Source organism: Monomorium pharaonis, chromosome 3 (genome assembly GCF_013373865.1).
Source record: "Monomorium pharaonis isolate MP-MQ-018 chromosome 3, ASM1337386v2, whole genome shotgun sequence".
NCBI classification, from domain to species: Eukaryota; Metazoa; Arthropoda; class Insecta; order Hymenoptera; family Formicidae; genus Monomorium; species Monomorium pharaonis.
In genome coordinates this window covers 14,835,181-14,851,127 of record NC_050469.1, presented here as the reverse complement: position 1 = coordinate 14,851,127, position 15,947 = coordinate 14,835,181, and the positions used below count along the sequence as shown (strand labels likewise).

The 15,947-nt window shown below is 38.5% G+C and overlaps 1 protein-coding gene across 2 annotated transcripts in view; it reads left to right on the top strand.

Annotated features, from left to right (window-relative positions):
• The window catches only part of LOC105836629, a 65,345-nt gene that overhangs the window by 14,089 nt on the left and 35,309 nt on the right, over positions 1-15,947 (top strand). For both annotated transcript variants that reach the window (XM_036283939.1, XM_036283938.1), the window contains exon 3: positions 4,703-5,797. In XM_036283939.1, the coding sequence (XP_036139832.1) occupies positions 4,703-5,797 (1,095 nt within the window). The remainder of the gene's footprint in view (positions 1-4,702; positions 5,798-15,947) is intronic.

Sequence of the window (15,947 nt, the reverse complement as noted above, 5' to 3'; positions counted from 1 at the left end):
CCCCCTCTACATTTATGCCAAGTTTCATTAAAATCAGAATTTACGGGTTCGCGAGGTTCCCTTGTGAGTGCCTAACGCCAAATCAAGAGAAATTCAATAAAGTACGAGTCAAACGAAAATACCAAAGTATTCAAACAATCGATCACGCCCGCTCTCCAGACAAGACGCAATTCACCGTAAATAATCTAATTAAGGCCTGTGCCTCCAGTCGTGCTGACCGTGGAAAAGGCCCGGAACTACACACGACTATCTTCAACAGTTTATATGCATATTAAGCATAAATTTATTTTTAAAATTTGATCAAGTTTTTACATTACTGGAAAGGATTGAAGAACCTTCTTACGAGAGACCATATTTTTGTTATCTTTTCGAAATAAAATAAAATGAGAAAATACAATAATTTGTTTCTAATGGTAACGAATAAAGGTGTTGTTACCATAATCATCTACTTTTTCTCACGCATGAATGCGGATCGGATAATTTACTAATCCCCTACCATCCGTAACGTGCTTATAATTCTCCGTAATTTCCTTCCGTTTGTTCATTAACGCCACGTCGAAGCGATTCACCTTCCTATCCGCGGCCTCCTGCAACAATAGTGAAACGGCTGCTTTTGTTCCGCCGTGCGTAGGAAATAATTAATAATATTAGCGGTGCAATACTGATACGCGCAAAGAAAACTTTCGTTGTCCATTATAATACTACTGCGATATCGTCGCTTGGTATGGGTGCGTCAAGAAAGGGCATGACCACTTTTAGAAAGTCACTCTTTGGATGAATCTACGAGTGATCGCGCGTCTGAGCGAAACGTTGTAATGCTCGTTGAAGATGCAAGTTGTAAGACAAGGTGGGTGAATAAGTATAAAGATAAGATGAAGACCTGAGATATAAATGATATATATAAAAGTAAGAATACGTGAAAGAGCTACTCTCCTCTCTCTCACTCTCTCTCTCTCTCTTTCTCTCTCTCTCTCTCTCTCTCTCTCTCTCTCTCTCTCTCTCTCTCTCTCTCTCTCTCTCTCTCTCTCTCTCTCTTCTAAAAAAAGTAAGAATTTAGCGAAAATTCATTCGTTAAAAAAACCAAAATTTCCATCATGACACATCTCTAACTTTTACTTTACTCATAAGTCTTAATGAAAAGAACGTGTATGTTACGCTTATATCACGCCATTTAGTTCCACTTGTAAATAAAAAGTCTTCTGCAAAGCTCAACAAATTCAAAAAGTTTAATTTTTAAAAAACAAAAAGCTTCGTCGTTCTTTAAATCGTTCACTGTATAAAAATTGTTTCCGATCCTAATAGATAAAATCATAAAGTTTAGACTTTGATTAATAATTTGAGGATCATGAAAAAAATATATAAAGCCTCCATACTTTGTTTCTTTATATTTTATATTTGCAAACTATTTATATTTATATTTTTTGTTTGATTCTTGTCAGAGTAAAATTGTTCATAATTTGATGCTATTATACAGAAAATGGCGCCACAATTGAGATTAAAAAAAAAAAACTCTCTTGTTTGGTTTTTAAAAGAAAAAAAATCTTCAATTGTAGAACATCATTGCTTTGTTTGTTGCCATGCCGAGCGGACGTGTTTTAGTTTTAAAGTAGCAACTGTCATCTCGATTGCCTTTAGTCTACTAAGAATTTTATATGTTATAAAACTCATCGGAGCATTTGATTAGATTATTGCTGCCAAAATGCACAAAAAACCTCGAAAGTTTGCATACAAGCACAGAATAATTGTCTGAAGAGGACCTGAATTCGTGGTCGAAACGTAGCATACAATTCATTGCTAATAAATAGCCAGATTAAGTAAAAAAAAATATCAGTTTTCTTAAATTGATTAAACCACTGGCGAAGAAAGAAAAAATTTCCTATCACGCCATCATTATTGTTGAAATTATCTTCAATTGTAATTGTGAAACATGAATTTGTTGCACAATTAAATATTTAAATTATTAATATTTAAATAAATCGTTCTTGAAAAATTCTGATTTCAATTAATTTTATTTTGTGAATTTGACCAATTACGACGTAAAATCCACCAGCGACGATTATCTCATACAAAAGCGCGATATTCGTCGGAAAAAGTTGAATGTTGGGGGCCATTAAGGGGTCCGACATGCGGCGGCAGCGATATCGTTATCGATAGACAGACTCGCTGGGAAAGGGCACGAACCGTGTTTAGAAAGTCGGTCCGCGGATTGATACGCGGGGCATCGCGGGCGCTGCGAAGGCAATCGGGTCATCGGGCGCACGAACAAACGGGGGCCTCGCCTCTTTCTCTCGCTTCCTCGCGCAGACACGCGGGTTTTCAACAACAAAAATTTCAATTGTTATATCGGCGAAATACTTCCCACGCGCGACTCGCGCACAATAAGGTGAGAGCCGTGTGCCATCATGCCATGTCGGTCGGACATTACGCGTCCGGAAAACCGCGCGTCGCAGTTATGCGCACTGCCTTGTGACGAAATCCCTCAATGCCTCGCTGCACGTCCGCGATGCCAGATAGTTTTCCAACGAAAAATCTACGATTCGCAGTCAGAGAAACTCGGAATTAACTCAATGCGCGCGACAATACAAAAATACAGTTAATACGACTGTTGCGTACATCTCCCAAAGAGTTTTCTTATACTATTAAAAAAATGTAAAATTACAAAATTAATTTAACAAAAATTAGTATACATTTGCACTTTCACGTTCGATAACAATTTAAAACGAATGTTTCTACAAATTTTAATTAGAAATTTATTTTTACTTATTGATTAATTACTATAAAGAGCAATAATTTTGTTTACAAGTTGTAACTTTTTACCCTTCGTGTGAAATCATGTTTGCCTGCAAGTTTTTATTTCGTAAGTTATATGTATATGTCAATAGTTCTCGAGCACGGTGTGCTAAAATATTATAAATTATTAAACTTTTATAACATATAACGCCGCTAGATCTACTAAGGTCATAAAATCTTATTACCGAAGAGATTCTGAAGCACTACGCGCTTTCTTGCATAACGTCATAACCGGCCAGATTAAATGCAAGAATAAAATTCAAAAAAGAAAGTATAGGGTAAACACAAATCTGTTGTGAACAAGAATTTTTTCTTAATAGAGAGAAAAAAAATTTTCTAATACTTTGTTCTAATTTTTCAAACAAAACAAAGGAGTTAGCATTAATATTATCAACTGTAAAGCCATTCCTTCCATTACAATCTTAATATGTTATCTTCTAGACTTACATGCACTAATGGCCGAACATGGTTTTTTTTATAGACGAGTGCATGTAATAATAGGAGCAAACTAAAAATTTCTTTCCTGTGAAACCAATCAAAATATGCACATATATTTAAATAATTTATTTTCTACATATAAATGCGCGATCTCAAAATAACATGAATCGTATTTTCTCTCAAATTTCCCCTCTTTTCCCTCCGGGGACCTGAATTATCTGTCGTAATCACCATTTCCTCTCCATCCCCGGGCGTACACCTGCGAACAACTCAATGCTCCGTGTTTCGAGGCACGAGGAGAAATTCTCCACCCACGAATTTCTACGATTATCCTCTCACAATTCATAGTAGAGGCCGAGGGTAGAAGCCACGCGGGGAAACTCGAAGCGAGCGAGAACTCGCACGGCTCGCGCTCCCACACGCGGATCCGTCGTAACCGTGCTATCCCCTGTCTCGGTTGCCGGTGTCGGGACGGATGTGGGGGGTGCGCCAGGAATCCACCCGGGGATCGGCGTAGCTAGAAATTCTTTCTGGCGTAGAACGCGCGTTGGTGAGCGGTGTGGTGCTAGGTGTTCGCTCGCAGGCCGCCGTTGCGTTTTCGTACCGGAAGTCACGGTACGCGCGCGGCACGGGGGGTCGTGTGCGCGAGGCGTGGAGCCCGCATCGAGATGACATTCCTTCTTCCTCTCGGCTATCCTTCCGTGACGCTTTTCGATCCCTCGGAGCAGCACGTGCTGGCTAATACGAGCTCGCGCGGAGAACAAGGAGTTTCCGTTCAAGGAGTTCCTTCTCCGAATAATCTCCTCTTTCGGATTCCCGATCGCACGCGTTTGATTATTATCGCGTCTGTCCATCTCGGTCCTCTGGGACAGAGAGGCGCGTGCGGACGCGTAAAATCAGGGAGGACGCGACAGAGATCGAGTTCGTTGACCCTCCACGCACGCTTTGATACGGAAATTTTTCAAGTTCGGAGAGAGAGAGAAGCGGGAAACCTGCTGCTCCCGCGTAAAAAGGAAGTTGTTTGAACTCCCGTCAAAGACAATTTTTACAATGAGAAAAGAAAGATCTTTGTCAAGAAATTGCAAATTAATGCAGTTATTTTTATTCCCTGATATAAGTAAACGAAAGTAAACGAGAAAAGTAATGAGTTTAAAATGAATAAGAAATATAAAATATTTTGTTTTTTACACTCGCGTTACATGTTACGCGATATGAATCTCATCAATTGTAATTATTGATCTATTATAATATTGCCGACGGCTATACAAATACTCACTGTATAATTATTCTTTTTTTTTCCTATAGCCGCTACAAAAGATACGCGTACGTACATTTTTTAGTCTGTCGTAATATCGGCAGAAAAAAAGAAAGCTGTTTCGCCAGCATTCAATTAAGTTAATCGCATAGTTATCCAGCTATACCCGCATAAGCGAACCCAGCGAAGATTAAGCCCGCATTTTTGCTGTGCTTGCAGACAGCCGGCGGAAGCGGATGCGGAATCGGCGAGCAATCCGGCGTCGTCCGAGGACGTCTGCTCGGAAGGTTCCGAGGTGGATTGGTCGTGGCTCGAGGAAGTGGAATACCTACGTACCGCCGAGCACGTTGAACACGGCGAACAACAGGGGGGGAAGGTGAGCGGCGGCACCCCCACCAAAGCGGGGAGCGCGGGGCGCAGGCGCGGCTGCGAGCGTCGCGAGACGGTGGCGGCGGGCCGCAGTGTCGCGATGTCCGTCGCCGCGACGGCAAAGTCCCTAGCGAGCGGGGGTGGTCACGGCCACCCGCCGCGGTGGCCGCCCTCCGGCGGCGGCGCGCTTCTCCTCGATCGTCAAAACAGCAACAACGGCGCCGGCGGCGGCGGCGGCGGCCGACGTCGCCGGCATCGCACCGGCAACGATAACAATAACGACGGGGAAGACGACGACGACGACGACGACGACGATGACAAGGACGAGGCCGCGCGTTGCAACGCTACGAACGAAGCGGTTGATCGCGAAAATCGCGACAGCGGCGGGACGACAGCGACGGCGACGGCGGCAATGGTCACCGCCGCGAACTCGTGGATGCGCGCGTCCATGCGGCGTCTGCGTCATCTGCGATTACCCGACGGCGGGAACCACCACCACCACCACCACCACCGCCATCACCACCAGCCCTACCGCGAGTCGGCGGCAGCGGCGGCTCCGGCCACCAATCGGCGCGCCGCGGCGCCAAATTCCTTGCCGGATATCGCGCTGATCGCGCCGGAGATCCTCGCCGCGCAGACCAACGGCAGCGGCACTTCCGGCACCCTACTGCTCCGGCCTTCGAGCGCTCCCGCGAGAAACGCCGCGATCGCCGGCGCCGGCGCCGGCGCCGCGACGCCGCCTCGCCGAGCCGGCCGGCAATTCGCCGGCGGCAGGTCGCGGGGGACGCGAAATCGCGAGGCGTCTTCGCGGCAGAGCAGCCTCGGCTCCACCACGACCACCACGGCCACCAGCACCGACACCAACACGACCTGCTCCAGCTCGTTCACCGGCGGTGGTGCTTCCAGCAGCGCGCCTTCCAGCCCGCAACGTGCCGCTCCGAGAAGGTCAGTGCACGAAACGTCTTTTACTCTTCTTGTAAAAATTAAGCTTTACTTTTTTCCCCCCTTTTTTTCGAAAATTATCAGCTAGATCGCGTTCGCACGCGCGCGCACATTTCTCACTACAGGCGTAAAATTCGTTTAAAACATTTACGCGGGAAATGCGCGCGGAACTCCGTCTCTACCTCGAAAGAGAACCGAGGTAACGAAACTGTGTAACGGCATGATAAACAAAATACATAATACGTGTAAAGAATAATTTTCATTGGTTCTCAGTTTTCGAAATGACGAGTTGCGTCATCGTCGTTAGCTATAGACGTCGATGTAAATGCTGGAAAACTTAACGCAAGACACCAGGATAGCAATCTCCGCGCGCGTCAGGTCTCGAATATTCTTTGTCACGCGGGATGTGCAATATCCGGAGAAGATAAGTAGCAGAGAGACAGAAGCACGATGGTCGATTAGGAAATGTTCCGCGGCCAAAAACCTATGTCGCGCGTCGTCGATACGACGCGACGTCCGAAGATTTCAAGATCTCTTCTGAAACGCACAAAAAGCGCGATCTTTATGGCTGGCTGAATTTCTCAGAATCATCCTATCGTTCTTTTCTCTCAACCCAGATCTCTTGCTACACTCGGCGGAAACGGAAGCGGGTGTTACTTGTTGCTGTTGTTCGTCCAAGCTTGACAGTGCTCAGCGCTTTGGCACTTTGTTTGCGCAATCGGGCAACGTAACTTTGTAGTGTCGTGGCATTAGAAAATTTAATTGGAACATTATCTTCGCACGTCGGATTCTTCTTCAACCGATTGTCCCCAATTAGATACACTGGAAAAAATATCCAGCAGTTGTAATCTCGGAAAAAACCATTCGGATACCTTATCCGATTGATTTTGAATAGAGATGGGGCTTCCGATGAAATAATGGATACCTTTATCTGATAAAATATACTTTTTGGTGAAATATAAACGGATAGTGAGCCGCAATTTCTTTATCCATTTGAATTCATATACAATACAATCGGACATTGCATTTGATCGGTTAAAAACAGGGTATTTTATCCGATCAAACTGAATGTTCTATCTAATGTACTATATCCGATTCAGAAGTCCGATGAAATATATGCGCGCGCACATTTTGGTAATTATGTGCGTACCAATAAACGATTAGTATGTTGTATTGTATGTTTTGTGTATTTTGTATTGTGTTATCTATCAATATTTAATAAAAAATTTCGAGGGTTAAGTTTATTGATCGGATATATTATAATCGGAACTTTTTTTGATCGGACATTTTTGATTGATTTTCATTTTAGTTTTTATCAGGTTTTTTTCCAATTAAAAGAATCGGTAATATCCTTTCGTTACATTTTAAGTGGATTTTTTTAAGTGTAGGTTTCTATCTTGGAAATCATTTTTTGTTCGCATAATCGGCGTTCTTGCAATGTAACCCCTATAAAGTTTACCCCCCCCCCCCCACCAGCGCCTAAAAAATCCGCAACTATATAAAAATTTAGTGCTCTTTTGTTGCTAATTTGTTCCTATTTCGAATTTTGTTGCTCAAGCCGTTTAGCAGGAAACAGCATTTGAAAGGGGTGAGATTGCCATCAAACTAACTCCCCCCCCATAATAAAAAAATATATTCAGGGTGCTCAAATCGAAAAAATGAATACATCAGAATTTGTTTCTATTTTGTTGCTCTAAGATAACGCATAAACATTTCGGAATTATAACATTATTATAAGAGATACCCATATCTACTAAGTGTTGGTATACAGGTATCTCTTAAAAAATATCGCATTTCCAAAATGTTTTTGCGCTATCTTAGAGCAACAAAATAGCAACAAATTCTGATATACGCATTTTTACATTTGAACACTCTGAATATATTTTTTATGTACGGAGTACCAGATAACGGCGCGCGGCGGCCGCCCGCGCAGACAAATTATTTATTTACTGTCACTTAGAGTCGAGCAACAAAATCGAGCGTTGTAAATATTGAAAGGGCGTTGTTCAGAGAAAATTTTAAGACCGCGATCATTTGAACAACAAAATCTTTTAACTATCTGTGAGCATATAAAAAAATCAGATAACGGCGCGCGGCGGCCGCCTGCGCAAATTGTTTATTTACTGTCACTTAGAGTCCAGCAGCAAAATCGAGCGTTGCAAATATTGAAAAAGCATTGTCCAGAGAATATTTTAAGACCGCCATCATTCAAGCAACAAAATCTTTTAATTATTTTTTAATTGAGCCACTCTACATTGGTTTTCTCTTGTGTGGTGGGAAGGCCGGAACCTTTGTTAAGCTAGTCTCCCCTCTCCTCGTATATAAAAAAATATATTCAGAGTGTTCAAACGCAAAAATGCGTATATCAATTTGTTGCCATTTTGTTGCTCTAAGATAGCGCGAAAATATTTTGGAAATGCGACATTTTTTAAAAGATATTTGTATACCAACACTTAGTAGATAATGGGTATCCCTTATACAATGTTATAATTCCTAAATGTTTTTGCGTCATCTTAGAGCAACAAAATAGCAACAAATTTTGATGTATTCATTTTTTCGATTTGAGCACTATTTCGCCCCTTGCACAAAAGCAATTTTGGTTTGGAAGAATGGAAACAAGCAATGAAATGTATCAACAAAAGGAAAGAAATCAATCAGCAATTACTCATAGATAAGCAACAATATAAAATTTTGTTTAAAAGATTTGATAATTTTTACAGAAATTTATATATAAGAATGTTTAAAATTAGGAAAATTTTTTGTGTATATAACAGTTTTATCAAGAAAAACATACGTATTCATTTTTTAATATATTGATATTGTGTTGTTCTTTTTTAGGTGACTGTTATAATATTAAAATAAAAGTATAATATTTCGTCGAAATTTAAGATTATCACACTTTATATTTAAAGAACTATATTTTTGATTATAAACGAAATATTGATTGTTGATTTGATAATAATTTTTTTTAGTGTAATACTATAAAATTTGTTTTTATATAGGCGGTTGTTCCTTTATTCAGTGTTTTATCTAATGGTCCTTGAAATGCGTCACTGATTGTTGTCATACAATTGCAGGATTCATTTGTCCGCAATGTGTCAGAACACCCGTTTTCTCTTTTCTACACACACGTGCGTGCGTACGCACGCACACACGCGCGCACGCGCGCGCACACACACACACACACACACACACACACACACACACCGATATTTTAAACTATGTATATTCTACGAATGACACCGTGTATTTTGTATTTTCTCGCACGGTGCGTCAATAGTTGATAGGATCTATACGTTACATTGATAGAGATGAGACATGATACTTAACTAGTCATTTTTAATTTTTTCAACAAGTCACACTAGTAACCCAGATAATCCGACAATCAATTTTTTAGTCGTTCGGAGATAACTGTAAATTACATCTCGTTTTCCAGCGACAGGTTTAATGAGTCTCGTTTATGGTTGATATTAATAATCGCGAATGCCAGAGTTTTGATATTCATTTATTCGTAATCCCGACACTTTGCCAACGACTTTAATCACGTGGTATCAAATGTATTGCCAATCAAATGCCACGTGCGAGACGTAATTTATCGTGTCGAGGTGATATGGCGAATATTTATAATCGCGAAAGATTTACCATCATTAATCTTTCGAGTACTTTCTATTAGTATTATAATTTTTTTTATTTAAAAGTATCTCCGTTAGATGAAATTGTTGTTAGATCGAAGATTTCGTCAAGATCGAGAAGGTCGACGATCTTGTGCGTTCAGAGATTGTTACGCTGTCGATAAATCGCGTAACATGTTGCGCAATCCGTTCTCCTGAGTAAGCAACAAAATCTGTCAGGGATGGTAAAAGAAACCAATGCTGGTTTTTCCGCACGTATAGCGTGAGAATTCACAGCAATGACAACTCTCATAACGGAAATGAAAAAAAAAAAAAAAAACGTTTTGTCACTCCGTATGCGATATCTAATCGAATGCGCCTACCTTACCATTAGTAAATTTATTAATAATTGGAAGCCAATCGGCGAGATATATATTTCTATTCGCAATCGGTAAAAAGAATAGTGCGTTCAACGGAAAACGTCACGAAGCCCTCACGCGTATCGCGGACCTGTCAAAATCGTTGAAATCTCGTAGGCACGTGCAGTAACGTACTTATGCGTCGGACAGGATTAACAGGATCGGCGGCCATCTGCGGAGCGACTCCTCTTTGCCCGAGGCGGACAAGCGTAATAAACGCAACGATTGCGATCGGTTCATGTTCGTGCAGAGAGTCCATGAAACGGCTTCCCTGGCAATGAACCGTGCCGAGTTGTTTCTTCATTCGTAGAAGCTGCTATTATCTCGGTATTGAGCTTCCATCGAGAACGGGAGAAAGAAACTGGCGATTATCTTCGGTGAATTACATTCGATCACGAATTACTCCTCCCCCTCCCCCATTAAAAATGTTAATGCAATTAAAAACGTGGCGTGATTATCCTTTTGTACGTCACGTTTCTGCAATTTAATCTGTTTTACATTTTTGAGGGATAATAAATTTGATTATAGCGTGGCAAACAATTGAAAAATACACATTGGCGATATTTATATTGAATCTTATTTCGACATTTAAAAGAATGTTTTAATAATTATTTTCCATCGTGTGTAGAGGAAAGACCTTCAGTATTTTTTTAAGATATTTGAGAATAAAAACTTATTTGATGAGACAAAATGGTATGTCTTGTGATTCAATATATGATTTCTTCTCTGTGAAATTTAATTTAATTGCTTAACTATTTCTCTTCGTGATTTTTAAATACAGAATATCCTAAAATTAAATATCAAAACTTTGACACATACTGCGAACTTCAATTGATACATGTCTATATTTCAGAATAAAATTTTGTTAAAGTGTAAGCAAAAAATAACCGTCTGCTTTATTTACATTCCTAAAATCTCGCCATTCATAAAATTTTTTTAAATTAAAGTTAAATATCTTTTTTTTAACCCGCTCCTAACTTCCAAGAGAAAGTTAGAATGTGTAAAAATACGAATATCGCAAAATAGTTCACGTATCAGTTTAAAACTATTTTATGTCCTTTTTATATTTTGTGCAGAGGAGGTAAAAAAATATAGCGCGCGCGCTGTGTGTGTGTGTGTGTGTGTGTGTGTGTGTGTGTGTGTGTGTGTGTGTGTGTGTGTGTGTGTGTGTGTGTGTGTGTGTGTGTGTGTGTGTGTGTGTGTGTGTTCGCAGCTTGAGATTATCGCATGATACGAGAAGGCGTTAATGAGAAATCTAACTCGCATGATACAATTACAAATGCTAAGATCACATTCTTTTGTAATTGCACGGATTCTTCTTCGACAATGGTCGTCTTATTTAGGTCAGTCGGTTGCTACGGGAGTAGGCAGTACCGGGTCGACGACGGTGCGCTGCCTCATGTAAGTTACCGTAACGGTATACCGACGATTATAGCCGCAAGGATATCACGGCGTTGGTGTTCTATAATTGTCTGGATGAGTTCGCCAGCGCGAGAGGAGTGCGAGTGCGACTTTGTTCTCTTCGTTGTTGACGCCGCAAAATATGAGAAACGAGAAAGATCTTTTTCCAGACGAGTCTTACGATAATAAAATCCTCTAAATAATTTCCCCTAAAATAATTTCAAATGAATCTCAATTCTTGTCAACAGATTTTATTTATAATCGAAGTAATTTTCCCACACGTCATTCCTTGAGAACGAATGTAATGTGGCACGTCGCCCTGTCGAGATAGTCACGTTCGGTCGTTGCACTTAATTCTTTGTGCATACTTGCTTTTCCCGTCGCCTTTTCTCGATAGTCCTATTGATCTCGGCGCGAGGGTCGTGTGTCGTGTCAACGCAAACGGCGGCACTCGTGTATGCAGACAAGCTTGTAAACTCAAACGTGACTCACCTTTCTAATCTAACTTACTACAATCTCGATTTGTGCATTAATTTTATCTCAAGATATTCCTTCAGAACATTGAATTCTTATACAATCTGCGGATTCTTTTTCAACGTTCCTTAATTGAAACATTTACGAAAGTTATTATATAGATAACAATTATCTCAGAGTCGATTTTTTTTCTGGTTAAGAAAAGAAAGAATTACTTACAATTGGATAGAAATGAATGTATAATCGGTTCTTATTGAAATTAATTATCTTATAAATTTTTTATTTTAAACATATTTTTTAAATTATTGTTTAACTGTTTAATATATGTTTAAAATATTAAAAATACTAAAAACATTTATATAATTATATGATTTTTTTTACACGACGATATAATATGATAATATGATCTTCTGTTTATTATGCATATAAGAGTATTAAGGTAGACTAGTCGAGAAAAGTCAATAATTTACAAAATATAAAATGTTTACAAAGTATTTTATACTTTAATCTGGCATTATTATTTCTCGACTGTGAGAAGTCATGTTTATTCTATTAAAAAATCGAAATTTAAATATTAAATAGACAAATATAATCTTTAAAGTGAAATAATATAGTATTATTCACTTACTGTGGCAACATTCCTTACGAGGAAAGAGGGGATGAAAAAAACAGGTAAAAGATTCTGAATAGCAGTGACTCGAAAAAATAAAGGTGCTCCGTTTTCTGCGTGTTTAAGATCGTATCGAGACGAAAAGCGATCTTCCGTGCTAACAGATCTCTTGCAGTGCATTTTTGTCGTTATGCAGTGTAGATCTTCCGTCTTATTACACGGCCCAGTTCAGCCACTTTCGCGAGCATCTTTTGTTTTTTGAAGAGCATCGTACGCTCCATGTCCACGTGTGCAACGGTCGCGAATCCTTATTACTTTATCGTCTCAAATGATCAATGATTATGTCGCTTTTTTGGCAATTGCTGAGACGTGTTCGACATACGTTCTACCAGTAAGTACTCACTAATATTTGAATTAACATATCTCGTATAATTATTTTTATATGTTCTACGCTGCATGGCAATATTTTCATATATTTCTCAAAGAAAATTATTATTACCATACACTTTATGAAACAAAATTATTTTACAATTTAGTGTAACATTCAATTGTTTTAAAGGATATTGTTTCGAGTATTCTAAGATTCTTTATTCCTTCCGAGAATTTCGATCGATGAATGGAATTTCCGAACGCAACCTATCCATGGAAAGTTCTCGAAATCCCAAAGAATTTCCCACTCCTTATCCTCTTAAAAAGAATTTGCGGTTATGTGCAGTCGAACGACCACAGCTAGTAATTTTCTTGTGAACAGCAGAGAATTTATTTTTGGATCAGACACCAGTGATCCATATTTATATTCAATGTTTCATTTTTATTCATTTTTATGAACAGTAACAATTTTGTAAAAATTACTTAAAATGAAAAGAAAATATTCTCTTGTAGGGAATTTTTTAATTCTTTTAAATAGTTGAAAAAGTAGGTAGGGCGTGAGTTATGCGCAATGCGTAACAATTGATATCTTTCACATATATATCTTAAAAATTAAATATTTTAAATTTTGAGAAGTTTAATAGTTGCAATGTGTGATTATTGCAATAAGACTGTTATTTATATAACTGTTGGAATACTAATCGTCCTTACTTCGTATATGCATGCATATTGGAATTTCGTAGCAGTAAAGGCCCTCACACATGAATTGACATAACCACAACAGTAAAGTTTCGACGCGTCGGATTGGGCGACCGTAACCGTAACCTGCCCTGCCGTAACCGGCTGAATCAAGTACGTGATTGGTCGAAACCCTACTGTTATGGTTATGTCAATTTATGTGTGAGGGCCTTAATTACTCGTCGTGGACACACTAGTCGTACTGTAGAAGGACCAATGATATTAGAGTCAGTGTGTCTACATACACTTGCATTTGTATTCATTAATTATTTTTCAATTAAAGTCACGTTAAAGAATTACCTATCGTGAGATTCTATTTTCTTTGAACAGGTTTGTAACGGTGAGTCCGAGCGTATCTAATCTCCTTGCTGATCTTAATGTTTTATCAGTTAGGTAAAGCCTAACGTCAACATTCTCAGAAAATATTCCTTTATAGGTTGACCATATATTTGACATTTTACTCGGATTATTTTTTTATGTTTCTAACATTCCGTCAATCATTCCACGATAATGTCGAATTAAATGGCTAAAATTATCAAAACGGGTTTTTATAATATATTGTTGTAACACTCAAAGATAAAATGAGGCTTGTTTATAATAACCTGAACCTGAACGTATTGAAATTTATATAGAGAATCACATCTGTTACGATTTCATCATTTTTTGCGTCTATGTAAGCATCGTCTGATCATATACTACTGACGTATGTAAGGCATATCTGTTGTATACTTTATATTCTTCACCTGTCGCAAGAACAGATGATTTTTTGAATAGAGACACGTCCAGATGTTACAAAAAAACATACCGGTCTTCAAAAGAGAAGAGAAGAATAGTAGTCAGAGCGTTATTATTTTAACAGGAATTTGATACTGTATTATTAATACTTACAACTCAGAATGTTCAGTAAATTATTTAAACGTTGCAAGTTTAATATCTATATTAATAGAGAAAAAAGATTTTCAATCCCTTATAGAGGAGCAACCCTTGTATACAAGTATTTTTAACTTTTTGTTACCTCTTCTCTTTTTTGTAAATTGCTCGCTCGATTTTTATGAAAACAAACCTACAGGGTAAGTTAATAATACTTTGTTCGAATTCAAAATAAAAAAAAAATTAAACATTGGATTTAATATAACAAAATTATAAAAAATAACATAAAATTCTTTTTTAAGAAATTTTGAACATTGCTAATTGTAATATTAAATTTTGTTCTATTTAAAGTTTATCTTAACCGAACGAGATGGGGACGTCTATATAAGTGCCTTAATTTCTAAAGTCTAATTGTGAGTCCTTCATAAAAAAGTTCCTCCTTTATTGAAGGTTACTGTATTCTTTTATTTTGATACTGTTGTTACATTTAAATTAAATAATCCGGAAATAATTAGATTAATTCTTTTTGTATTTTTCTTCGCGTATTAAATTTTGAATTTTAGAATTCTGGGACCAAAAGTGAATTCAACGACTCACAAATTTCTTGGAAAACAAAATCTTCAAATTTTGTTAAAGAACTTTCGTCTTAAAAGCGTTAATTACTTACGAAATGTTTTTTATCCAAATGCATACGTATAATAAATATAAATGTGAACATGTAATGTACATACAATGTAATAATCTTACGAGATTTGTGAATTTATTTATTCCGAGCAAGCCATACGTTTTATAATTAGCTATTTAATAACAGCTTTACGCTCGAAGAATTTTCTGTTTCCGCAAACTTTTGCTTTTTGCAGACTTGCGAATTTGAATAGCTTTGACTCTTTAGACTCTTTAGAAGATGAAGATAGGTAAGACATGTGGAACGTGAAAAAGTGAATCGCTCTGATAGTCAACTTGACAGTAGGCGGATAACCGGTTCTCTATCATACTGTAATCTCCTCCTTCCAGAAACTTTCTCTGCAAATTAAAAAAAAATTTTTCCCGATCCAAATCGAATTTCACTTTGTAAGAGTTTCTGGAGCAGTTTTCTATTTTCCATTTTCGATAATGTTAACTGGAAACTAATAACCAAAGTTTGAAACGACTTTGCAGAAAGAGAAAAAGAGTGTTGAGAAACGAAAAATATATATTCGCGTTATATGTAAAAATTATCATGTTTGTCCTGAGATTATTATTGTGACCGATTCATATCGAGTCCTAGTTATTATTTGCTACAGTTTTTATCGAATTCTTATTGTGCTCGAGTAATGAAAAAAGAATCTCGAAAGATCGACGTAGAATTACGGTTTACGATTTGTCCACGTGCATTTTATCACGTCCGCAACGACTCATCATGCTCGAATAACTTTTTAACCGCGCAACCGATGCGCGATGCACGCTCTTCGCCCATCACGATATGTGAGAGATTTATGAGGTGCAGTCTCCAACAAAGGGACCTCGAGGCTAACGTGTTATTTCGCGTTTCGGATGATATATCAGGATTCCACGTCCGCATATCTCGCGTTCCTCGCGAGAATCCAATTTCACAAATACAGTTTCGCGCGATTTCATTAGCACGCTCCACTAATTCCTCCGCGGATTGTCAGTCTCGTTAA